Source organism: Mesoplodon mirus (assembly GCF_964341445.2).
Source record: "Mesoplodon mirus genome assembly, chromosome: 3".
Lineage (NCBI taxonomy): Eukaryota > Metazoa > Chordata > Mammalia > Artiodactyla > Ziphiidae > Mesoplodon > Mesoplodon mirus.
This window is the reverse complement of record NC_138978.1, coordinates 41,010,731-41,036,336: the sequence shown is the minus strand read 5'-3', so window position 1 is coordinate 41,036,336 and position 25,606 is coordinate 41,010,731. Positions and strand designations below refer to the sequence as shown.

The 25,606-nt window shown below is 45.9% G+C and overlaps 3 protein-coding genes across 9 annotated transcripts in view; 2 read left to right on the top strand and 1 right to left on the bottom strand.

Annotated features, from left to right (window-relative positions):
- GPBP1L1 (GC-rich promoter binding protein 1 like 1) overlaps positions 1 to 8,706 on the top strand; it is a 66,373-nt gene extending 57,667 nt beyond the window's left edge. For all 4 annotated transcript variants that reach the window (XM_082613655.1, XM_082613654.1, XM_082613653.1 and 1 more), the window contains exons 8-12: positions 4,044 to 4,184; positions 4,649 to 4,807; positions 5,977 to 6,101; positions 6,994 to 7,096; positions 7,809 to 8,706. In XM_082613655.1, coding sequence (XP_082469781.1) covers positions 4,044 to 4,184; positions 4,649 to 4,807; positions 5,977 to 6,101; positions 6,994 to 7,096; positions 7,809 to 7,961 — 681 coding nt within the window. In that variant the 3' untranslated portion in view covers positions 7,962 to 8,706. The remainder of the gene's footprint in view (positions 1 to 4,043; positions 4,185 to 4,648; positions 4,808 to 5,976; positions 6,102 to 6,993; positions 7,097 to 7,808) is intronic.
- A 2,074-nt stretch (positions 8,707 to 10,780) lies between these two features.
- CCDC17 (coiled-coil domain containing 17) lies at positions 10,781 to 15,137 on the top strand. Its single transcript, XM_082615666.1, is given in 13 exon segments — positions 10,781 to 11,107; positions 11,111 to 11,233; positions 11,329 to 11,551; positions 11,640 to 11,802; positions 12,023 to 12,106; positions 12,195 to 12,313; positions 12,560 to 12,676; positions 12,909 to 13,057; positions 13,161 to 13,258; positions 13,416 to 13,619; positions 13,774 to 13,984; positions 14,052 to 14,162; positions 14,457 to 15,137. Coding segments are annotated over 13 exon segments (1,947 nt in total). The 5' UTR covers positions 10,781 to 10,900; the 3' UTR covers positions 14,595 to 15,137.
- Positions 15,138 to 16,347: 1,210 nt separating this feature from the next.
- NASP (nuclear autoantigenic sperm protein) overlaps positions 16,348 to 25,606 on the bottom strand; it is a 36,192-nt gene continuing 26,933 nt past the window's right edge. For 2 of the 4 annotated variants that reach the window (XM_082615663.1, XM_082615662.1), the window contains 10 exons: positions 24,384 to 25,370; positions 20,647 to 20,726; positions 20,162 to 20,247; positions 19,977 to 20,050; positions 18,945 to 19,133; positions 18,430 to 18,596; positions 18,009 to 18,065; positions 17,843 to 17,920; positions 17,034 to 17,162; positions 16,348 to 16,536 (listed from right to left, as the gene is read on the bottom strand). In XM_082615663.1, the coding sequence (XP_082471789.1) occupies positions 16,456 to 16,536; positions 17,034 to 17,162; positions 17,843 to 17,920; positions 18,009 to 18,065; positions 18,430 to 18,596; positions 18,945 to 19,133; positions 19,977 to 20,050; positions 20,162 to 20,247; positions 20,647 to 20,726; positions 24,384 to 25,370 (1,928 nt within the window). In that variant the 3' untranslated portion in view covers positions 16,348 to 16,455. The remainder of the gene's footprint in view (positions 16,537 to 17,033; positions 17,163 to 17,842; positions 17,921 to 18,008; positions 18,066 to 18,429; positions 18,597 to 18,944; positions 19,134 to 19,976; positions 20,051 to 20,161; positions 20,248 to 20,646; positions 20,727 to 24,383; positions 25,371 to 25,606) is intronic. The other 2 variants (XM_082615664.1, XM_082615665.1) reach the window with 2 other exon arrangements.

The window sequence follows — 25,606 nt, the reverse complement described above, 5'->3', positions numbered from 1 at the left end:
CAAGGCTTGATTTGTGACCCAAGATATGACCTATCCTGGAGAATGTTCCATGAGCACTTGAGAAAAATGTGTATTCTGTTGTTTTTGGATGGAGTGTCCTATAAATATCAATTAAGTCCATCTTGTTTAATGTATCATTTAAAGCTTGTGTTTCCTTATTTATTTTCATTTTGGATGATCTGTCCATTGGTGAAAGTGGGGTGTTAAAGTCCCCTACTATGAGTGTGTTACTGTCGATTTCTCCTTTTATGGCTGATAGTATTTGCCTTATGTATTGAGGTACTCCTATGTTTGGTGCATAAATATTTACAATTGTTATATCTTCTTCTTGGATCGATCCCTTGATCATTATGTAGTGTCCTTCTTTGTCTCTTCTAGTAGTCTTTACTTTAAAGTCTATTTTGTCTGATATGAGAATTGCTACTCCAGCTTTCTTTTGGTTTCCATTTGCATGGAATATCTTTTTCCATCCCCTTACTTTCAGTCTGTATGTGTCTCTAGGTCTGAAGTGGGTCTCTTGTAGACAGCATATATATGGGTCTTGTTTTTGTATCCATTCAGCCAATCTGTGTCTTTTGGTGGGAGCATTTAGTCCATTTACATTTAAGGTAATTATTGATATGTATGTTCCTGTTCCCATTTTCTTAATTGTTTTAGGTTCGTTATTGTAGGTATATTCCTTCTGTTGTGTTTCTTGCCTAGAGAAGTTCCTTTAGCATTTGTTGTAAAGCTGGTTTGGTGGTGCTGAACTCTCTCAGCCTTTGCTTGTCTGTAAACGTTTTAATTTCTCCATCAAATCTGAATGAGATCCTTGCTGGGTAGAGTAATCTTGGTTGCAGGTTTTTCTCCTTCATCACTTTAATTATGTCCTGCCACTCCCTTCTGGCTTGTAGAGTTTCTGCTGAGAGATCAGCTGTTATCCTGATGGGGATTCCCTTGTGTGTTATTTGTTGTTTTTGCCTTGCTGCTTTTAATATGATTTCTTTGTGTTTAATTTTTGACAGTTTGATTAATATGTGTCTTGGCGTATTTCTCCTTGGATTTATTCTGTATGGGACTCTCTGTGCCTCCTGGACTTGATTAACTATTTCCTTTCCCATATTAGGGAAGTTTTCAACTATAATCTCTTCAAATATTTTCTCAGTCCCTTTCTTTTTCTCTTCTTCTTCTGGAACCCCTATAATTCGAATGTTGGTGCGTTTAATGTTGTCCCAGAGGTCTCTGAGACTGTCCTCTGTTCTTTTCATTCTTTTTTCTTTATTTTGCTCTGCAGCAGTTATTTCCACTATTTTATCTTCCACCTCACTTATCCGTTCTTCTGCCTCAGTTATTCTGCTATTGATCCCGTCTAGAGTATTTTTTATTTCATGTATTGTGTTTTTAATCGATGCTTGATTCATCTTTAGTTCTTCTAGGTCCTTGTTAACTGTTTCTTGCATTTTGTCTATTCTATTTCCAAGATTTTGGATCTGGGAAATAGAATCTTGGATCATCTTTACCATCATTATTCTGAATTCTTTTTCAGGTAGACTGCCTATTACCTCTTCATTTGTTAGATCTGGTGGGTTTTTATCTTGCTCCTTCTCCTGCTGTGTGTTTTTCTGTCTTCTCATTTTGCTTATGTTACTGTGTTTGGGGTCTCCTTTTTGCAGGCTGCAGGTTCGTAGTTCCTGTTGTTTTTGGTGTCTGTCCCCAGTGGCTAAGGTTGGTTTAGTGGGTTGTGTAGGCTTCCTGGTGGAGGGGACTAGTGCCTGTGTTCTGGTGGATGAGGCTGGATCTTGTCTTTCTGGTGGGCAGGTCCACGTCTGGTGGTGTGTTTTGGGGTGTCTGCAGACTTTTTATGATTTTAGGCCACCTCTCTGCTAATGGGTGGCGTTGTGTTCCTGTCTTGCTAGTTGTTTGGCTTAGGGTGTCCAGCACTGTAGCTTGCTGGTCGTTGAGTGAAGCTGGGTGCTGGTGTTGAGATGGAGATCTCTGGAAGATTTTTGCCGTTTGATATTATGTGGAGCTGGGAGGTCTCTTGTGGACCAGTGTCCTGAAGTTGGCTCTCACCTCAGAGGCACAGCACTGACTCCGGGCTCCTCAATTTGGGATGATGTGTTGTCTATTCATGTATTCCACAGATGCAGGGTACATCAAGTTGATTGTGGAGCTTTAATCCGCTGCTTCTGAGGCTGCTGGGAGAGGTTTCCCTTTCTCTTCTTTGTTCTCACAGCTCCTGGGTCTCAGCTTTGGATTTGGCCCCGCCTCTGCGTGTAGGTCGCCGGAGGGCGTCTGTTCTTCGCTCAGGCAGGACAGGGTTAAAGGAGCAGCCTCTTCGGGGACTCTGGCTCACTCAGGCCGGGCGGGAGGGAGGGGCACGGAGTGCGGGGCGAGCCTGCAGCGGCAAAGGTCGGCGTGACGTTGCACCAGCCCGAGGCGCGCCGTGCGTTCTCCCAGGGAAGCCGCCCCTGGATCCCGGGACCCCGGCAGTGGCGGGCTGCACAGGCTCCCGGAAGGGCGGTGTGGGCAGTGACCTGCGCTCGCACACAGGCTTCTTGGCGGCGGCAGCAGCAGCCCCAGCGTCCCACGCCCGTCTCTGGGCTCCGCGCTTTCAGTCGCGACTCGCGCCCGTCTGTGGAGCCCCTTTAAGCAGCGCTCTTAATCCCCTCTCCTCGCGCACCAGGAAACCAAGAGGGAAGAAAAAGTCTCTTGCCTCTTCGGCAGCTCCAGAGTTTTCCCGGACTCCCTCCCGGCTAGCTGTGGCACATTAGCCCCCTTCAGGCTGAGTTCTCGCCGCCAGCCCCAGTCCTCTCCCTGCGCTCTGACCGAAGCCCGAGCCTCAGCTTCCAGCGCTGCGCGCCCCAGCGGGCGAGCAGACAAGCCTCTCGGGCTGGTGAGTGCCGCTCGGCACTGATCCTCTGTGTGGGGATCTCTCCGCTTTGCCCTACCCAGGTATGTGGGGGGTTTCTTGCCTTTTGGGAGGTCTGGGGTCTTCTGCCAGCGTTCAGTAGGTGTTCTGTAGGAGTTGTTCCACGTGTAGCTGTATTTCTGGTGTATCCGTGGGGAGGAAGGTGATCTCCGCGTCTTACTCTTCCGCCATCTTACCCGGAAGTCTACATAACTTTCTTAATGTCAGTGTAATCCTCTATAAAAATTTGACATAATTATACCTGATTGGGTTAAGAATTAAATAAAATAGATCAAGCATCTGGTACATAGTAGATAACTCTGTTAAGTTTATTCCTTTCTTTAGCCTATATTATCTTCTTTAATAACAAGAAAGAAATCCTTTTCACTCAGACCCTTCCTTTGTCCTAGAGATCTCTTGGTTCTAATTGTTTCATTTTGGAAAAACAGACTTTTTTACTTTCTTTAGCCTCACTCCATTGATGTGCCTCAGACAAGAGTGATTGACTCAGGAAAAATGGAGTATTCCATCTACACTATGCTGCCATCATAGTTGGGGTCAGGGCCAGAGTGACAGAATGGGCCCAGACCCCACAAGACTGAGCAAAAGAAGGACCTCTGGACTAAACCAGGATTGTCCAGCCATTTATATTGCCCACCCTGGCCTGTAACTAGCCTCCTGCCATCAGTGTTCCTAGAAAACATCATTTTTCTGATGTGCTCTTTGGAGGCAGGGGTTGTCAGGATTACATCAGAGGTTAACAAACAGCACACTATAAAAGAAAACATTTGGGGGGGGTCAAATAAGTTTAGAAAATGCTGTGTAGTATATCTGCCTCTCAATTCACATATATAGTTAAGTGCTTTGAGAAACAGCACAGTAAAAGAAACCTGTTGTTGAACTATATTCAGCCTAGCATCTCCCAGGCTTATTGGACTAGGGCTCTGTTTTTGAGAAATACCTGTTAATATCCCATGGCTTTTCTGGTTCCTGTCTGTCTTTTTCCTTCAAGGTTATATACCTCCCAATCGTGTTGAGACAGGATAACTCTTGGAATTCATGTTTGCACATAACATTTCACTCCTTATGATCTTACAGGCGGAGCTTCTGTCTGCATGCTGTTCTGACTGATTTGTTCTCTCTTCCCATGTAGCCCAGTGCATGGAAAGCTAACAGAATGGAACACAAATCAGGATCCCTTTCCTCTAGCCGGGAGTCTGCTTTTACCAGTCCAATCTCTGTTACCAAACCAGTAGTACTGGCTGGTGGTATAGTTTTAAGCTCTCCCAAAGAGGTGAGTGAGAATAAAGCTAAGCAGCCTTTTCTAAAGTTGCCATTTCCCATTTACTTAAACTGAGGTAAGTGTTGTGACATGTACAGCTCTAACTCCATTTCCTTTGTAGTTATGCTTAGCTCAAAAGTCATTTTTTTACTGGTGATTCCCATTAGCATCCAAAGATGGGCAGCAGCTGGGTGGGGTCATTGCCCTTTGGTAAACCAGGGATGGCCTGTGTTTGACTGGCGTTATGCTGGCATCTGGAGAAAGATTGGAGAGGTGCTATTTAAACCATCTGGTTTTAACTGTAAGAACTCTGCAGAGCTGAAGTCTGTTTAAATGAAAAGGATAGTTTATTTTTGGTAAAAGAGTGATAAATAGGCTACCAGATTCTGGAAAGCAGTACCATGTAGAAGTGACCTAGAGAATCCCAGTACTTACTCTTTGCTGTCAAGAGCAACCTATTTGTGGTATTTGCCCAGAGCCCCGCCAGCACCACTCCTCCAATTGAGATCAGCTCCTCTCGTCTGACCAAGTTGACCCGCCGAACTACTGACAGGAAGAGCGAGTTCCTGAAGACTCTGAAGGATGACCGGAATGGAGACTTCTCAGAGAGCAGAGACTGTGAGAAGCTGGAGGATGTAAGAGCAAAGGGTTTTTCTGGGGCAGCATTAAGTGTTTTTCTATGTTATACATGTACTTTTTGTTCTTAAGCGAGACAGATGTGGTACATTTTTTAAATGACAGAGATTTGCCTGGAGGAGTAACAGTCTATAATAAAGTGAGTTCAGTTCTTTGTTCAGCATATTTCAAATTAGGGCTCATTTCAGTGATAGCTGCCTTGGGACTTAGTGCTCTTAAACAGGGCAGCACTGCTTAAGCATTGAATTGAAGTTGGTAAGAAGTTGGTAAATCATAGAAGCTTTTTTAAGGATTATATATATATATACATATATATATATATATATATATATATATTTTTTTTTTTTTTTTTTTTTTTTTTTTTTGGCTGCTCCAGGTCTTAGTTGCAGCATGCAGACTTCTTAGTTGCGGCATGCATGCAGGTCTAGTTCCCTGACCGGGATTGAACCCGGGCCCCCTGCATTGGGAGCACAGAGTCTTACTCACTGGACCACCAGGGAAGTCCCTTTAAGGATTATATTTAATTCTAATATAAGAAAATCTGACGAATAGAACCGTAAAACAAGAGGGTTTCTTTTTGGTATCCTGCAACAGGAAGGTTAGAGTTCCTTTCCAAGAGGGTAATGGCAGCTCATTTGTATTATCAGGAAACTTGTAAGCTTTGGTCGCCTTGGAACTAGGGTAGTTGTGCTCCCATCCACATTCTAGTTAGGGAAAGGACAGAGCCAAACACCTGAAAAGGGATGTCTGTCCCTTTTTTAAATGCTTTCTTAAAAGCCACCCCTGCAATTTCTATTTTATTGGCCAACTGTCAAATAGCCACTCCTAGCTGCAAGGGAGCCTAGGAAAGTGAACTTTTTAAAAGCTGAGTGCATTGGTTCCTTAGTCCAAATCAGTAAGGAAGAATAGAAAATTGATATTGCATAGGCATCTAGTAGCTTCTGCCACAGTTGACATAACCTGAAGTTAAGATGGTAGCCAGTTAGTATCCTTTGGAAATCTTATTAGCAAGATGAGCAAGTTCTCGTTTTTAAGTGGGAAAAACCTATTGGATGAGATCCTCTTCTAGAAAGCATTTTCCTGGGTTCTGACTTCTTAATCTCTTAGATTGCTTATCTTGCCCCAAAGGGGTATTAAACCAAATACGTTCTTCCTTTCCTTATTGCAGTCAGAGGACAACAGCACACCTGAACCAAAAGAAAATGGAGAAGAAGGCTGTCATCAGAATGGTCTTGCTCTCCCCGTAGAAGATGAAGGGGAGGTCCTCTCTCACTCTTTGGAAGCAGAGCACAGGTAAGTGAGGGTCAGATCACAAGGCGTGCTGTGTATGGCCTACAAGGAGTTTCAACATACTTAAGACATTTCAGAGTCCAGTACAGAGAGAAGTGCCCCCAGCACCACACCTTGTTCTCTCTGTGTGCCACAGGTCGGCCTGTTGCCCACTGGGTATTCCTTTACAGACTCAGCTAGCATTTTCACACCCTCCTCTCCAAGGCTTTCTTGTAGTTTAGTTTCAGACTCAGTTTACGGCTCCAGTTGGAAGGGGTGGGGTGGGGTGAGACCTGTTTCCTGGTGCTGTTGTGGTGGCCCCTTGGCCCCTCCTGGCCCAAGTGAGTAGTTACCACAAGACCCCTTTAAGGGGCCTTGGGATTCATGAGGCCCGAGGTAATGGAGCTTGTTCTTTAAATGAGGGCCTTGAACACAGAGCCAGCTAAGCTGTGTGGGCAACTGGATGGCAGATGGGGCCTGCCAAGTACCTTCCTGAAAAGGGGCTCCTGTCCAGAGGAACTTCAAAAGGGGTCAACAAGATCACAAGGTTATGGAGTCCACAGTGCCATGAAATTAAAAGAGAACTTAGGTACATGTGGCTATGTGCTAATTTGCTCACAGGAGACAAAGTGAGATTTCTTCTGTTTCGTCTGTGGGATAGTTTACTCTATACTGCTACTTCTACCATCTCTTCTCTATAGCTCTTATGCTCTCCAAAGAGCAACTACGGAGATCCTCCATCTAATTCCAAGCACCTAAGTAGTCATAATTAAAGCTTATCCCACTGGGAAGAAAAGAAAAACCCAAGTTTCTTCTCTAACATCTAAGTGGGTACCATTGCCCCTGGGCTGGAAAGTTGTGGACTTCTTACTTATGCTTAAAGGTATATTTTTTTTGCCTGACCTGCCTCTACAAGGTTATTGAAAGCAATGGGATGGCAGGAGTATCCTGAAAATGATGAGAATTGCCTTCCCCTCACAGAGGATGAGCTCAAAGAGTTCCACATGAAGACAGAGGAGGTATGTCATCAACTTTTGCTGGAGACCAGTTAATGACTAGGAGAGAAAGGAGATAGGACAATTAGCAGATTTCAGAAAGCAGTATGTTATTTCATCCTGGAATCTCTAACTCCTTATCAGAACCACAAGGCTGTATTCCCGAGGTTATGGGCTGAGCCCTTGGTCTCTGGCTAAGCAGGGTAATAACCCTCTGCTTCCAGCGCTGTGGTTTACCTCTGGTACTCCAGCCAGAGCCAAGAAGCCAAACAGCCTATCTGAATTTCTTCAACAAATGCCTGGATTCTTTCTCTGAGTAAAACACTGCCAGGTCTCTACAAACTTCATGAAACTTACGTTCCGGTGGTATATGTTTAAAGCATAAATAACAATGGTGTTAAAATCCTATAAAGAAAAGTATAGGTTGACATAAAGACTTTGCTACTCAGAACTCTGTTCCCCTGTCATTGTCATCACCTGAGAACTTGTCGAAATAGGAAACCTCAAACTGTACCCCAGACATACTGAATCAGTCTGCATTTTAAAGAGATCCTTAGGTGATTCATTGGCACATTACAGTTTGAAAAGCACTGCTATAAGAAATCTTCAGTCTCTTAGAAGGGTCCCCCTCTACATTCTGCCTAGAATTGAATTGAGGCCTGGCCTTTCCCAGGTCCCATGGGCCAGTGTAGTTACTGACGGTTGTCTTTTTCTTTCTTTCCCATGCCAACCACAGCTGAGAAGAAATGGCTTTGGGAAGAATGGCTTCTTGCAGAGCCGAAGTTCTAGCCTATTCTCCCCTTGGAGAAACACTTATAAAGCAGAGTTTGAGGACTCAGACACGGAAACAAGTAGCAGTGAAACATCTGATGACGATGCCTGGAAGTAGGCATATAAATGCTTACTGTTAAATCTGACCCAGTAAACTCAGCTTGTGTGTTTAGGGGTTATACAGAAGAAATCATTCTTTTCCTTTTCCTTTTCTTATGTTGTTGTTGAATACTTCGTGCACAAGGGAAATAATCATATCCCAAAGAGAGAGCGAGCGATTGGCTTGTTTAGCTTTTGTTGTTGTTCTTCCCTGTTATCTGCTTAATAGAACTTCGTGTGGTGGGAAAGATTTTTAAAACACATACACATACACACAGTATATATGGGGCGATGCACAGGTGGGAGCTGGCAGGGCAGAGAGGAGGAGACACTGGTCTGCAGCAGCAGCTTCTACTACCAGCCCTTGGGGCACTCACCCCTGTGCTCAAGCAATCATTGTCAATGACAAAGTGACTATTGAAGTTATAATTGTATTAAATTAATGCTAATAATTTGGATATTTTATTTTATTTCTGGCTGCTCGGGTAACATTAGCCCTTAACCCAGCATATATGGTTTTTTCACTTTTTTTTTTTCTTTCTGGGTACAGCTGTAAAATATTTGGATATAGGAAATGTTGTGTTATTCTTGCAGCCTTGATATTCAGGGTGGATTGTAAAATATACATTTTTGTGAGATTTCAAAGATTAAGATTATTTTGATAACATTATTTACAGATTTAAAAGATGTGGTTATCACAAGTCTGTTGAGGGGGAAAACTACTGCATAAAATAACTAACTTGGAATAAATATTTTGCATCAGTTTGGATTGTCTTGTGTAAGAAGTATATTTTCTTTAAAATTAGATGAGTGGATTCTTTTTTAGGGGAAATACTACTTTTAGAGGTCTGAGGGAAATCTGAATTCAGACACACCTGTTTCTCCTTTTAGCAGATATGTTTTTGATGCAGAAAAACCTGTGCAATAAACTACCAGTAATAAAATCAGAAACCCAAGTTTCCTTTCTGAAACTTTTTCACTGCCCATGTATTTACCAGTGTGCCTATTTTAAGGAAGTCTGTGCCTCAATTTTTCTGCTAAATAAGAACATAGGGTGTCCCAGGCATTGTGCAAGGCCCTGGGAATGCAAGGAGCACCCAGCTCAGTAGGGTTACATAAAAAATGGAACCTTAGGCCAAGATCTGATGGACAATTAGAAGTTAAACTAAACCACAGATACTGAAACTGGCACTCTTTGGCCAGCCCTCCAGCACATGGTCCCTAGTGGATAGAGAGGCCCGAGATCATGCTCTAATGGGAGACAAGCAAAGGAAGAACAGGCCTGACCACTTGTTAGAAGGGTAAAACTAACTTGTAGTGTAGGCTGCAGAAGGGGTAGAGAAGAGAGGTAGAGAAACCAGCATAACCGCTAGATTCTAAAGGCTAGGAAGGCAGAGACCTTATGTGCCATAACGTACTGTAGTCTCTCCGGCTAGTAGTATAAGCAGTCCACATGTAAACTGTGGAAATGGTGGCTGAGATAGAAAGAACTATATGTCATATTTCATTGAGTATATCTATTTTAAGACATTTTATGTACTAATAAGAAAACTTGCCAGTTATGACACTCCGTTAATTGTGAATCCTGATTTCAGTGTTAAAATGTGAAAAAAGTGTGCATTGTAGGATCAATGAAATACTGTAAAATGAGCTATAAATTGGAAATGAGAAGTAGGTTGACATAGAGATATCCTGTATGTTTGGTCTTCGGCTTTGCCACTTAGCTTTCTCAGAACAAATTTCTAAAAATGTACCTCTTTTCCACTTGGAATTGAGCTGGACAATTGAGATTACATACTCTGAAACACTTTGTAACCTGCTGCTAGTCATAGCTTGGCCTTACATACCTGGGAGAGGGGGGCACCACTACCTGCCTTGTTTAGAAACATGGGGCTAGGTCAGAGCTCCTGCCTCTGTTGGATTCATATATTTTGGGGGGGTGCGGGTGGCAGGGAAGTCTAGTCAGCAGGAACGGGGCCTGTGTGGCCCCTGGCTAGTCCTGAGTGAAGAGTTACCTTTCTGTATTTGATTCCCTCTTCTGATTCATTGTGTTCTCCCAGAACTTTCATTCCTTCGGCTGTATTGATAATCTTGTGGGGGCGGCACGGCGGCGCCTAGGGGCAGGAACTAGGAGTTAGGGGGCCTTGGTGTGACTTGGTTATGCAAAAGATGTTACTTCCAGAGAGGCACCGTGCAAGGAAAAGCTTTTTTTTTTTTTGGCGGTACGCGGGCCTCTCACTGTTGTGGCCTCTCCTGTGTGGAGCACAGGCTCTGGACGCGCAGGCTCAGCGGCCATGGCTCACGGGCCCAGCCGCTCCGCAGCATGTGGGATCTTCCCAGACTGGGGCACGAACCCATGTCCCCCGGCATCGGCAGGCGGACTCTCAACCACTGCGCCACCAGGGAAGCCCAAGGAAAGCTTTTAGTCTACGGGAAAGACATGGTTTCCAGGCAGAATGCCTCCTCTCTCAGGTATTCCTTGGAATGGAGAATGACACTAACTTGGGTTACATCCACTTGGGCAAAACTAGAACAAACAAGGTGACACTTCCCTGCCAGAGGCTATTAAATAACCAAGACGGAGTATGTGATATGGGCTCAGCTAGTTTAGGAGGCAGCTCTTTGCTCCCCTTTATTAATATAGGCAAGAAAACCAAGGTGTGCTGTTAGAGACTTGCCCATAATCATGCAATGAGGTGGAACAGATTTTATGATTATCTTTTTCAAGCCAGGGGCTCCTCCCTAAGGTGACCAAGCCTTCCCGCTGACTCTCCAGACCTGCCCAGACCTGAGGTGGTTGCCCAGGGAGCTTTAGCTCCTCCCCAAACATAAACTTGAACCGGTAAACCTGGCCTTTCCTCTCTGCCTTTGGCTATTTCATCCTCCTTTCCCTTTCCCCTGCCCCTCTGTCCTGTCTTCTGCAGGTCTTGGCTGGTATCAGGAAAGGAGTCCCATCCTATGGCCTCCCACTCCGGGGAGCTAGGGCTCCTGCCCTGTGGGTCCTGTGACATGGTTTTCCGTTCCTGGGCCCTGCTGGCCACCCACACTCAGCGCTTCTGCATTGGCCGTCAGCCCCGGGAGCTGACAGTTGGAGAACAGCCCCCAATAGCCACTGAACCACGGGTACCCAGGGTAAGGGCCTCCTCCATGGCCATGAGAGGGTACTGAAGTGACTGTAACTCTCAGAGGATTCCTCACCCCACACCCTGTACCCAGGTTGTGCCACAAGAACACCAGGGCCTCCCAGACCAGGAGGCCAGCAAATCGGCTCTGAAGAGGCTAACAGATGAGGTACACCTGGATTTCCCCACTGAGCATTCCCCCCAAACCTATAGATCACGCGTGGGTCAGATTACCCCAACATGGAGATTGCGGGTTACCTCCAGGTGCAGCGGCTGCGGCTGTATCTGCAGGAAATGCGACCCAGCATAACAGAGGTCCCCAGCGGGTCACAGGGGCCCTGGAGGCGGTCAGAGGCACCGACTCAGGGTCCCAACTACGAGGCTGCTGGGAGCCCCGGCGAGCGGCTGAGGGCGCTGCACCGGACTCACGCAAGGCGCTTGGCAGAGACCAAGGCACAGAGCTGTGCCCTGGAGCGACGCGGCGAGGGTAAGGGAAAAGGGGGGGACTAGGGCCCACCCTCCCCCTTGGCTTGAGGTCGCCCGACCCGTTCTGATTTGATCTCTTACCCCCTCAGAACTGAGCCGGCACCTCCAAGGTTTGGCTTGGACCCGGGACGGGAAATCACGCATATTCAGCCTGGAGCGGGAGCTTCGAGAACTCCGGGCAGAAGCCGGGCGAACGCGGGGTGCTCTAGAGGAGTTAGGGGCGCACGTTCAGCAGCTACAGGCTAACCCCGGGTGAGGCCGACGAGCCGGATCCCGGGAGCTCCGAGTCACCGGCAGGCGGGGGGGCGGGGCCGGAGCGGGGGGGCGGGGCCTGGCCCGGCTGGTCGCGCGAGGTATGCGCCCGGAGTCGGCTGGAAGGCCGCGCGAGTGAGGTCGGGAAGGGGCGGTGCTGCCGGAGGCCCGGGGTCTGGGTCCTTGATTCCACCGCCGCGCCGACCGTCCTCCACCCCAGGACCCGGCTGAACGCCTTACGAGAGGCAGAACTCTGTGGTCCGGTGCTACAGGCAAACCCAGGGACTCTAGCTGCGGAGATCGGGTAAGATCCGGGCCCCGAGGCGGGCACGGGGCAAAGCGCTGATCGATCCTGGAAAAACGCTTCTGCCTTCTTGTCGCCTACTCCCTAGGGCCCTGCGTGAGGCCTACATTCGAGGCGGGGGCCGGGACACCGGCGTTTTGGGCTGGATATGGCAGTTACAAGTGGAGGCGTCAGCTCTGGAGCTTCGGCGGTCGCGGACCCGCAGGGGTGAACATGAGGGGGCCAGCCAGGAGGGCCTTAGCCCTGGGGAGAGAAAAGGGCGATGAGGGAGGACGTCTTTGGCTTGGGAACCACTTGAGCAAAAACCCAAGGTAGAACACCTGTCTTTGCGGGGGTGCTGGAATGTTAGCCGACAAGTCCAGCCTTGTCCAGAGAGTCCTAAGGCTGGAGAGCTGCTCAGAGCAGCTGGTCACCAGCTGTCAGAGGTGACAGGTCAGACTTGTTCAATCGCAGGAAGACAGGCAGGTGCCGCATTCAAGGAGCTTCTAGCAGTGGAGGCTGAAAATCGGCGCCTGGAGGCAGAAATCCTGGCTTTGCAGATGCAGAGGGGTGCAGGCCGGGCGCCCTGGGGTCAGTGAGCACCCAATTCCACCCCGCCTAGCCCTCCCCAGCAGGCCAGGCTCAGAGGAAGGGGTTAGAGGCACCATGCACGGGGAATAAGACCTGTGTCTGAGCCCCATCAGTCTGTGTCCATGCCAATCTCCAGGTGTCCGTATGGGTTTGGCTCTTGGGGGAGGGGTACCTCAGCCCAGTTACTTGCTGCGTCCTGCTCAAGGGCGCCCTACTCTTCCCCTGCACCTAGGGCACAGGGAGCCGAGACTTGTGGCCAACCCCAGCCCATGCCTGAGAAGGAGGGAAGATCCCCCAAGCCTCCCGCCTCCAGTGGCTCCCCCGCTGCCGCTGCTTCCACACTCCACAGGCGTCCTATTGTTGGGTGGCGCCGAAAAGGCTGTGAGGACCCAGGGGTTGGGACGGGGGCAGTTCTGCTCTGTGCAGTTGGGGGAGCATAGAACACCTAGGAGGCTTTCTGGAGGAATTGACTCTTCCCCTGCAGTCGCAGCTTCCTGGAACCATGACCAGGAACCTGGGCCTGGATCCATACTTCCTCCTGCCCACAGCTGACGTTCTGGGCCCTGCACCCTACGACCCTGGGTGAGGCCTGCTCCCTCCTTTGACATCCTCTGTGATTGGTCACCACTGCTGGTTAAGGAGACACACTAGGGCCAGCTAGGGTGGGGGGACTGGCTGGGGGTTGGGAGGGTGAGAGGAGGACTTGGGTGTGTGTGCACTTGAGGCCTGTGTTTCCTAGGGCCGGCCTTGTCATTTTCTATGACTTCCTGCGGGGCCTTGAGGCTTCATGGATTTGGGTGCAACTATTGACTGGCTTGGCCCGAGATGGACAGGATACAGGAGGGACCACAGCGTTGCCCCCAGCCCTTTGCTTGCCCCCACCTCCAGCTCCTGGGCCCATGGGCAACTGTGCCATCCTTGCCAGCAGGCAACCTATACCCAGGTCAGTAGGTGGGGATTTATGATGTTGGTGCTTTTTGCCGCAATTGAGGCTTGTCCCTCATTCTGCTACATTTCCTCATCTGTATTCAGGGCCAAGTCCTAGGAAGGGAGCAGAGCCACTTCTGGCTCCTGACACCTGTTTTTGGTTGCTCTAGACTACCACCCTCACCATCAGTATCCTTGGTCTGTGAGCTGCAGGCCTGGCAGGGGCTGGCATGGGCTAAGGCACCACTGCCAAAAGCCTGGGCCTCACTGGTGCTATTTGACCGGGATCAGAGGGTCCTAAGTGGTCGTTGGCGTCTCCCACTTCGGGCCCTTCCTCTGGACCCCAGCCTTAGCCTTGGGCAGCTGAATGGGATTCCCCAGGTGAGTGTGGAGGATGGGGACTGGGTCCTCCACGGTATAGATGCAGTACCATTTCACCTCTTCCCAGGTAGGTCAGGCCGAGCTCTTTCTGCGGCTGGTGAATGCAAGAGATGCAGATGTCCAGACACTGGCAGAGATCAATCCAGCAAGTGCCCATGAGTACCAGTACCCACCTCTGGTGAGGGCCCAACTATAGCTGGGGACCCCACATATGTGGCTGATGTGGTTAATAACCAGCATTTGTTGACCACTATGTATATGCCAACCCACTACTAAATATTTTCTGTGAATTAACTCATGTGACCCTCACATATCCTATTAGGTATGTACTACTGTGTAAACAAGTAAGAAAATCAGAGCACAAGGTTAACTTGGTTCACAGTTGACTCTAAGGTGGTCTGACGCCAGAACCTGTGCTGTTAACCTCTACATAAACCTTTTGCTAAAGATCTACCTTCTCCTTGTTCCACAGGTGCCCAACTCACCTTCACTGGAGGCCAGCTCCCTGGCCCCAACAGCCGGCTTTGTTGACCCCCCTCCTCCTGAAGACCCCCACCAGCAGCAGAGTCAAGCACAGAGAGGAGGGTTTGGGCCCTCAGCACAGCTTTGACCCACCCCCACTGGCTGAGTCCAGAAGAATGGGCGTATGAGTAGCTTCACAGGCACAGGACTGGGGCCTAGACTGAGGCCTGTTCTCCCATCTGCAGCTTTACTGCTCCGTGTTCTGACAGAGGGTCTGGAAGCAAATACAGATGTGAACACACAACATGAGCTCCAATCACAGCTCTACCACCTTCCACAAGTACTTGGCCTTCCTTATTATCATTTTGTAAAAAAGACTGATGTGAGGATTAAACAGATATGTCAGATATTTACAGTATTGCCTGGCATATAAGAAAATTCTCTGAAAGGTGACTAGGAGACAGTCTTTCAGCCAGCTAAAGGAACCTGACCAATTCATTCGTACCCGTTTTTTTGCTAAAGCCAGTCTTACCACCCACTTCTTTATCCAAATCCAAGCTTCTTCAGGACATCGTCCAGGAAGCCTTCCAGGTTCTCAAGGTCACCATGAAACAGGGAGCTCCTGTAGCCGTATATACTTACAGAAAGACAACCCAGTCATATTCCTCCCAAGTTGGCGGCAGCGGGGATGGTCACAAGTGAAACCTGAATTGTTATATTGGGCGTGGCCCCAGCCCCAGTGTCAGCCAAAGGTCAAAGGCCTGGTAGTCAAGAGCTCCCTCCGCCTCCAACATTGGATATTCAAACTACAGGTTCTAACCTGCTGTCTGTACAGTGCAGCAAAGTAGCCCTATGAATGCTGGAAATACTAAACCCCTTAGGTAGTAGAGGGCAGGCACTGTTTGGAATTCAGATCCAAATACTGCCTGGTGTATAGCGATTTCTTAAAGGTCAGGTCAGAGGCAGCCGAGTCATGGGTCTCACACTAGCCCTGCACCCTGGACATCAGCGAGGGCCCAATGGGATGGCTTTAGTAACAGTGCCCTAAGCACCAGCACCCTTACACTGGGCAACCAGAATTACTGACCGATTATCCACCTTTCAACCCCACATCCCACTGAAATGCTCCAGGCAGCCCAGGATCCCACTCTAAGATCTTTAAACACAAGTCCAGAGACCAAGAGCCTTTTAGCATCTTTATTTAAGAAGTCAAAACTGTGGACAGGTAACAATTCCAACTGTTGATATTTTCTGTTATAACAAATAATAACTCAACCAGCCAGTTCTCCCCCCAGATTCCTTCTTCCAACCACATCCAGAGTGTCCATCAGTCAGTCAGTCCCTTAGTCACTTTCAAACCAGAAAGCCCCATTTTCTACAATTAGCACACCAGTTTCCTCAAGGATCACTCCCCGCTCCCCAGCCCCAAGTTTTTCTTCAGTTCTTTTTTCCAGGACAGGATTATGGCCCCAGTTGGAGACGAGGTGGGTAAGACAGGTGCCACCTAAGGCCTGGCTTAGAAGCTGTTAGCAGTTCACAGTCAAAATCCATCAAACAGTATCAGCACCAAAGAACAAGATCTTCACCAAGTCTTGTTTTTTATAGCCCCTGTCCAGGGAGAGCACCATTCAAAGTTCACAAGACAGCTGGGTTCAGAGTATTTATGATGGAAAAAATATAGCACCATTGGAAGATAAGGGCCTACAGCCACACTTGATTTCATCACCTCAACATCAGACAGACAGGAATCTGGATTAGAACTTCCAACACAGAGATCGGTACAGAGGAAGAAAAAAAAACCCCACAAAAACCTTTGGCCACCATATAAAACCCAGAGTGCTCCAAGGCACACATTTAGCCAATATTTAAGGGAAAAAAAAAACATCATCGAAGCCTCAACCTTTGCTTACAATCTTTATTGAAGTTATACAAAAAGAATCCCCCAAAAGTGAAAAAATACATTATATACAAAAACACTTTCCATTGGGAGGAAGGCTCTGCTCCCTCTCTTAACACGCAGTGCTTTCAACTGTAGCTCCAGCCTCCACTGTCCCCTCCACTGCTGCCCGGCTTTCAGCCTGATCCTCAGCCTGGAAGATAAACAGGGAGCCTGGGCATAAGTGACCCTACTTTAAGCCATTCTTTCTTACACAACTGAGCAGACCTCAGTCAGAGGAAATAAACACAGGTCCCTTAAATTCTGCTTTGCTCTCTACACTAAAAGGGCAATGACCACAAGGTATAAGGCCATTTCCTAAATTCTCTGTTATAGGGCTGACAGAGCCAGTGTTCACATATTAGAAAGAAGAGCAAAAAAAGACTGAATGGTCTTGCCAATTAAGTGTCTTCTCATACATTCATTAGAGTGGGACCAGTGGTATGTATATAGGTTCCATTTGTCAATGAGACGTACTATATTTTGTAACCAAACTGTTTCCTGCATGACCTCATTGTTTTTATGAGGGTTGCACTCAAGTAATCCAAACAGGCTCAAGTTGGGGAACATGCACTTAGGAGGACTGGTTTCCCCAGGCCCTGAGAACAAGGGGAAATGAGGCAAGTGCCCAAACCCTGCTTAACTGCCCACCTCCTCCTCCATGTTTTCCGAAACTTCAGCTCCACTGGAGACAGCATCCCCACTGCCTCCATTCACCTCTGGCTCTTGTTTGGCTTTCTTTGCATCATCTTTCCGGGGGCTCTCTTCCTCCGGTTTTCTCTAAAGATATAATTAATTGTGAAGGCTTCACAAGAGTGCTTAATGTTTTCAAAAGGACAACTGTAAAACAATTCCTTAACGCCCCCCTCTTCCCTATGGTGCAAAGATCCCAACACCAGGATTCACGGCTCTAAGGGTCTCCCTAGCCACAACCTGTCCTCTGCAGAAATAGACTGGTCTGCCCAAACATACCAATTCAGCCTCTCTAATGGAAGAGTCGGGTGGGGATGAGGAATAGATCTGAACAGTAACCAACCCACAAATTTGAATTCCTACATTTGAGTCAGGAAACAAAGCAAGAGTTCAGGCTCTTCCACAAGAGAAAAAAATTACTGGAACCGGCAGAAGGCAGACTCACACAAGTTTAAGTATCAAGAGATCTGCTGCTGAATGACTACTGTAAGCCTGCCAGCTTCCTAAGATGGGCTGATCTGACCAGTCCTCCTCATCACCTTTCCTGATAGCCCTTGGGCTAAAAACCAGGAAAGTTTTGCTAGAAGACATATTCAGTCAAGACCGATCTTCATTCAAATCCTCGCCCATTTTTGCAAAACGAATGTCTTATTGCACCTAGTATGTGGGGTGTTTATAGGAAAGATAGTCCTCATGTATCATTTGGAGGGGGAAAAAAATGCAGAGCGAGAAGAAGACAGAAAAGAAATGACCACATATAGATTTACCTTCTTTCTGACAAGGTGAGAAATATCAGTCACACAATTTGATGAGGAAGCACCATCTGTTGGCTTTCTACAGGCGATCTGGCAATAAGAAACCTTTGTTAGCAATGTACTCCTAGACAAACACTGAGGTCTAATATTAAGTGACAAAAACCACCTGAATACCCACCATGGAGACTGAAGAGCCTCCTCCACTAGGAGTGAAACCTGAAGTAGAGCTCTCCACCTGTGTGAGAGATGACAAACCCAAGTGCGTCCCAGGATAAGAGCCCACCAGGTCACCCACCTACAAGCAGTAGCAACATCACTCACCTCCTCTACTCATCATACCCATGGTCACACATAGTAAATAGCTGAGACAGAATTCAAGCCCACACAGTCTGCCTCCAGAGCATATTGTCTTAAGCATTAATATTTACTATTTGAGAGGAACAGTATATGAGTTCTCACATTCCCTCCGACCTCCAACTCCCTGGAAACCAAGTCATAAGTAAGATTCTTAAGCAAATGGCACGCTAATACCATGATAAAGGGCCTTCAACAATATCGAATATACTATTATCAAAACTTTAAAAGGAAACCAAACGAACCAGAGTTGCTTTCAGAGCCAATTCAGCTACATTCCCACTACGCTGGGACTCCTTTGCGTCTTCTATCTTCTCTCTAATTTCAGGTAGCAGCTCCTTCAGCTCCTCAATTTCTTTCTCATATTCAGTAGGTGATCCTTCGGCCTCCTTCATATGCTCATTAAGTACAGCTAGGAAGAACAGGCTGAAGTGATCAGTAATAGATAACACAAAAGAAGCCTTTTTTTTTTTTTTTAAACTGTCAATACTGGATCCATCAAAATCATTGTGGGGGGCTTCCCTGGTGGCGCAGTGGTTGAGAGTCCGCCTGCCGATGCAGGGGACACGGATTCGTGCCCCGGTCCGGGAAGATCCCACATGCCGCGGAGCGGCTAGGCCCGTGAGCCATGGCCACTGAGCCTGCGCGTCCAGAGCCTGTGTTCCGCAACGGGAGAGGCCACAACAGTGAGAGGCCCGCGTACCGCAAAAAAAAAAAAAAAAAAAAAAAATCATTGTGGAAACAGCTGATGCTTACTCACCCATTCTCTTCTCAATGACTTCAATAGATTTGCTGAACTGTGCCACTGCTTCATCGTACTGAGAGTTGTACCCATAGGCCAAGCCCAGCTGGTAGTGGGTCTCTGCAAGGAGCCTATCATGGGCTTCCAGGTACTGCTCCTGCAGGTTTAGGCAAGCCTGGAACTCCTCCACAGCTTGGATGTAATTCTCTAACAAAGAGAAAAACAGCAAGCAAATGGACATTTAATATATAGTACTTCTAAAATTTCAGACCATGCTGCAGGAATGTGCTCCCATCTTATATTTCATTTTTCTTTGTAGCATCTCCAGGACCCTTGACTAAAATCCATCAAAATGACTTTAAAAAACCTACTGAGGTGCTTCCCTGGTGGTGCAGTGGTTAAGAATCCACCTGCCAATGCAGGGGACACGGGTTTGAGCCCTGGTCCGGGAAGATCCCACATGCCACAGAGCAACTAAGCCCGTGTGCCACAACTACTGAGCCCGCGCTCTAGAGCTTGTGAGCCACAACTACTGAAGACTGCGCGCCTAGAACCCGTCTCCGCAACAAGAGAAGCCACCGCAATGAGAAGCCCGTGCACCGCAACGAAGAGGGGCCCCCTCTCACCCCAACTAGAGAAAGCCATGCAGCAGCAAGGAAGACCCAACGCAGCCATAACTTAAAAAAAAAAAAAAAAAAAAACCCTACTGAGAAGGACCTCCCTGGCGGTCCAGTGGTTAGGACTCCGCACTCCCAATGCAGGGGGCACGGGTTCAATCCCTGGCTGGGGAACTAAGATCCCACATGCTGCATGATACGGCCAAAAAGAAAAACAAAAAACAACCCTACTGGGAGACTTTCAGTTAGAGTACCATTTAGAAGACTGTTCGTTGTTCTGGGACCCATAGAGAACCCAAAAAGCCTACTGTCCTTTTAAAGCTAATTGCCCACAATTTATGATCAATTGAGCTAGATTTTAAGGAATTAGAGGAAGATTAAGGCAGGGGCAAGGGATGTGTTAGGGAAGAGAGTAAAATGGAAAATGTATTACCAGATTCAACACTAACTTCTCCAAGTTTAAGATGTGCCTGTGCAGCATAAAGCTGAGCTTCTTTCGTGTCTTGCCTAAAAGAAGGAAAGATGGTCAGAATCCTTAATAGCATCTGTCGAACCCTAACTGCTTTGTTTTCAACCACCAAGCTCCCAACCTAAGCCTAGAAGCACCAAGAGTTTTACCTTTTAAAAATGATCTTTGCTAAATCCAGCATATCCCAGGCAAGCTCTAGGTTCCCAATCTCCTCTTCTTCATTTTCTTGAAGAGACTGAAGTATATCCAAATCATTAGTATTAGGCAGAAGTACAAGACAGGCATCATTTGATTACAAATCTAAATGTACAGTTTAGTATAGTTTGGGGGCGTGGGATGGGGATAGACTGATATAGGATTCAAAGTTCATGTTTTTCTCCCTAAACCTACAGAATGGACCCCTACAAAGTCTACCCCATATCACCTATGTCAGTGATAGTTAGCAGTGATATGTTGGGTCAGGTCCTAACTGACGGGACCCCCCTGGGTTCAAATGGATCTGTCTATTTCCACCATGAATAAAGGGTCCCCAATCCCTAACCAAGAAACAGCTACCTATAATAATCATGCCTTCACTAGTAAACCAAAGTCCCACAATAAGAAAGTAGACAATGATACTGAACAAATAATTCACCTTGTTTTCAAGAAGTGAATCATTTGGTGTTTCTTCAGCCTTGTCATTTTCTTTATCCTCCTCTTCTGAGCCCTCGGTTTCTGCAAGTAAAAATTCTTCAGTATTGAGAATACTAAGGATCTGACAAGTCAAAAATTCCAATAAACATTCATCAAATAACCTATATTCTGAGGTAGGACAGGCCAAATACTAAGCCAAATCAGTTAATATCTGAACTAGATATAAATAATAAAGCCAGTGGTTAACAGTCTAATTCAAATCTAATCCAGACTTAGACTGTATAATCTTATAGTGTCTATGGTTCAGAGCTTCAGTGATCAACAGGCTGTGTTTCTCTTCTAAAAGTCAGCCTGGACCGTTCAGATCAAAACAGATTAGCTGACTTTTATTCATGGGCTTAGAAGCTCCCATCTACTCAACCAGAATCAGTTGGAGGCCTCAGCCAGTATTCCCGGCATCTTTAAGCCAATTGTCAGTTAATACTAATAAGGCCAAGAAAATACCAAAAGTTAAATTACTCCAGTCCATTCAAAGCAAGAATACTCAAGAGACTAGCTTTCCCACAACAGAACTGTGGACGGAAAAGCATAGCCCTTACCAACTCTCACCAATGAGCATGCCACACACTCCAGCCAGCTCTAGCATGTACAGAATTTGAGTGAGCAGTAACCATGTTAAAATTTCCAGGCATATCAACACCATATTTCACCATATTAACAAACACTCACAAGTTAACTGCCTGTAAGGACAGGCTGCTGATAAATAGCTGTACACATCACTTAAGGTTCAAAATGTCACGTGATTAATAAGTGAACCTTTGGGGGTTCACAATTCATGAAATGGGTATAATGTGCCTATCTCTGCCATCTTTCATTAAGCATTTAACACCAGCAGAAAAGCTCAAATATTGTCTCCTAACTAAAAACTAGGCCTTAGAGCCATGAAGTCAGGTTAAAGGACTTTTATCTAACAATACTGCTTCAGGATGGGAATAGGCACAGAAAAGTCCTATCAATTAGGACAAACTAAAGCCCTCTAAGAACCAGTTAAAAGTTACAAGCTAATTATAGTTAACCTCTACAGCAAACAAACCCTGTTTTATCAAGTGCCTCCCTTTTCTCCTGTTGACTATGTAATTTGGTGCTTCTGAAATGTAAATAAGTACCCACACCACCATACACCATTATATTTCCATGCCCAAATTTTGAAGTGGTTTGTGTACTTAGATCCCTGATGTTAGACTAGATGGGTGGTTTTATTGACTCTGACAATGAAGCCCATCCTCCACCAGAATATATGACAGGTGAAGCAGATCTTTGTATTTCTCACAATACTAAAAAAACCCAAACACCTTACCTTCCCAATTTGTAGGAAATTTTGACAAAATGTTGTTGTTATTCTATATTCTTATTTATCTGGTATCTGTTCCACTCATACCAAAATGCTAAAAGCTGACGTCTAATTTGGCATAAAATATCTAGTTATTTGGAGTTTTCCATCAAATTTTTAAATTAAAATTCTTATAATGGTCTGAGAAAAATATTGGTTTCTCTTGAGGAATCTGCACTACCTTCATGGAATGGTGGAGAGGGAGCTAGGTTAATGAGAAAGCCATTACTTTAAAATAACACTTTCCAACCTGGTAACCTGTACCCACATATTACTAGGAATGCAATGAAGGCCTCAGTAAAGAGATCTGTTAAAATATTTTCTAAGCTTCTTTGAAAATGGAGTCTTTTTTTGTGGTATGCCATCCTCAGAGAAAGGGAAACAATGTTTCATAACATACCACTTCTCTGATCTTGTAGCATCTTCAAAACAGTATGGGCAGAGAGTTGTGCAAACCAGAAGAATGACTCTCAAAGGCCAAGTAAAGGCAATCTGCTGATTCTCTGGTTATTCTAGCATTCGCAAAGGATAGTCAGCAAACACTACAAATTGACCGGTACAAAATTGACCGGTACAGTCTATCTGAGCATGGCCAAGCTTTATGCCTACAACATTAAAATTTTGTTCACTTACCAATCATATCTAGTGTGACAATTAGAAAAGAATAGGCTTATTATCTTTTCTTTTTTAGGGATATAGAGAGCCCAAGAGATGGCAGGAAATGGAGGTTTTAAGAGAAAACCTCTTGTAAGATTTCTGCAGGCTAGTGTTACCACATAAATTTCTGACAAGAGGTGGGTTAAGAGAAGGGATGAAAGTTGCCCTCCTCAGTGTGAGGTATCCTGGGAAGAACAATACATTCAAATCAGATCTAGGGTCAGATTCCAGTACTATGATGTACTGTTTGACCCTAAACAAGTCACGTAACCCCTAAGCCTCAGCTTCCTCATCACTATAACTGGAGTAATACTACCTACTACACAGTACTGTATTTTGGAATCAGAAGTAATGTATGTGAGAGAGCTCTAACAATGTTACTTGTGAGACTCAACTGAATAGTTTTTGAACTGTGGAGAAATATGACATCTCTACTGTAGCTTATTATTCAAAGTCCAACTTCAGAGAGCCAGCAGAGCTTTTTACTACTCTAGCTAATTATCATTAAAGATTAAGACATGGGAGGTTTTTTTAAATTGAGGAATTCAGTTCTGTGCTTTTTCCATAGATATCTCCTAAAGCCCAATAAGCAGCCCAATGGTTCTACCATTTAGCCAATTCACTACTGGTTACCATGCCTGTGCTGGCTGGAGTACAGGGACCTGCACATAGGTAGGAGGAAGTTTACCAGAATTAGCTACACATATTGATAATGGGTCTTTGAACATCTAAAACTTAAGAGAACGCGAAGTAGTCTGTCAATTATATAAGTAATATGTATGTGTAATAATGATTAATTGGAATATACCTATGGTTATTAATAACAACGTTAGATAAATCTTATGGACAGTAGAATCCTCAAATGATAGTATAACTCAAGTCAGACGTGCCAGTTATGGAGTTGCTAATTAGAGGCTTATACATCTTGATGAAACTGAATCACAATTAGACCAATAATACTATATAAAGCATCCACACTTTATAATGTTCTAAGTAACAAAAAATTCAGTTTAGCAGCCAAAGCAAGCATGAAATGAGGGGGGAAAGCAGCAAGAGGGCTTAACGGTTAGGTTTTCTGTTAACTTTGGAGGGGGCTAATTTAACTAATGTGAATAAGCCTCTAAACACTTACTGAAGACTAAAACTAAAGATTACCAGAGTTCTTCCACTCTGGCGATAGAACATTCAAGGGTTAACTGCCTTCATTTAAATGGCATGCCTGCTTAAGTGTATCAATTCAGTGGATTCTACTGCTCTAATCCTGATTCCTAAAGCAGAGAAAAAGGAACCAAGTGAACAGTAAATTTAAAAATCAAGAGGCATGCAAGTGAACATCCATTCAGCATTCTCTGCCAGCCTAGCCCACTATTTCCCTATCTACCCCACTTCCCACCCACCTTTTATTGGCTAGTATGGTACAACAAGTTACTGATAGCTAGCCAAGTCTCAGATATCACAGAAAGGCCTACTTTGCAGTTAGTAAAGCGTTAGTTTATAAGCCAGCTAAAGAAGACTTGCTTTAACTTGCTCAACTTACACCACCTTCTTAAACTATCCCCATTTTCACTTAGCCCTTTCCTAATCCAAAGGCAGACGGAAAATCCTGAATGGAAGGCTGACTTTTACCCATGATTAGTGAGTCAAATCCAGAATGTACTCCACCCACTGCAGCTCTTGCATGTCCCGGTTACCTTCACCCTCTTTCATCTGTTCTTCTTTGTCTTGTGTTTCTTCATTAGCAGCTATCTTAACTTTGTCTTCAGGGGATTTCTCAGTAGCCCCCTGGGCTACCTTAGTCTCAACCCCATCTCCAGCTGCCTCAGACTCTTCTATAGACAGCTTAGTCTCCTCCTGGCTAGGAACCAACTCTGCCCTGACCTTCTCCTCTAGTCCTGAGCCATCTTTTGTTTCTGTCCGTCCTTCTGCATTAGTCTTCGGTTCATTGGGAGTGTGATCCCCTGCAGCTGATAGTCCATTGACTGCACCATCCTTAGGGAGAACTGGGTCCTCCTGCCCAGGCTTCTCAGAGGCTTCTGATCCAGCTTCTGCAGCTGAGGCCTCTGCAGCCTGTGCTGTCACCTCTGGTGACTCTTCAGCAGGAGGCAATTCTTGCCCTACCAACTGCTCAAGAACAGCCTTTCCTGGCTCACTTGCAGAGACAGCTACCTGCTCCTTTGGCTCATCCCCACCCACATCCACTGGCTTGACTGCTTCTATCTCCACTGCAGTGCCCTGCTTTTCTAGAGTCACAACAGGTTGCTCTTCTGAAGCTTCTTTTGGTTTCTCCTCTATGCTTGCAATTACTTCTCCCTGACCTCCTTTTTCTCTGAACTCTTCTTGGACATCAGTTCCAGAAACTGATTTTCCTTCCTCAGCATCTGGTGTTTCCTGTTCTGGCTTCTTAGAAGTGACTTCAGCTTCATTCAGTCCTTCTGGTGCTGCTGTTCCTTTTCCCTCTTTAGTGGTTTCAGTTAACTGATCTGGAGTTGATTCAACTTTTTCCTGTAGTTCCCCTGCAGGCTCACTTATATCCATATCTTCTCTTCCACCCTTCTCCATACCAGTTTCCTGTTCTTTATCCGTTTCAGGCTTTACCAGAGACTTGTCTTCTGTTTTTTTGGCTTCTTTTTCTCCCATGGCGTCATAAACCTGTTCTCTCAACTCTTCCCTTGCTTCCTCTACATGGTTAAAGAACATGAAGCATAAACATGTCTTCGAGTTTAATGATAAAGGCATAAATGGAAACTAAAAATACATTCCCTTTAAACCCTCAAACAGCCTGGCTTATGTTTTAGCAGATGGCCTGCAAATTATCTGCCCCCTTGAGAAAAGCAAAGGGAAACTCCCAGCTAGCAGAGCAACTTACTGCAAAAGAAACCCAAGCTCCTTAAATTAGATATTATTTTACTTGAGC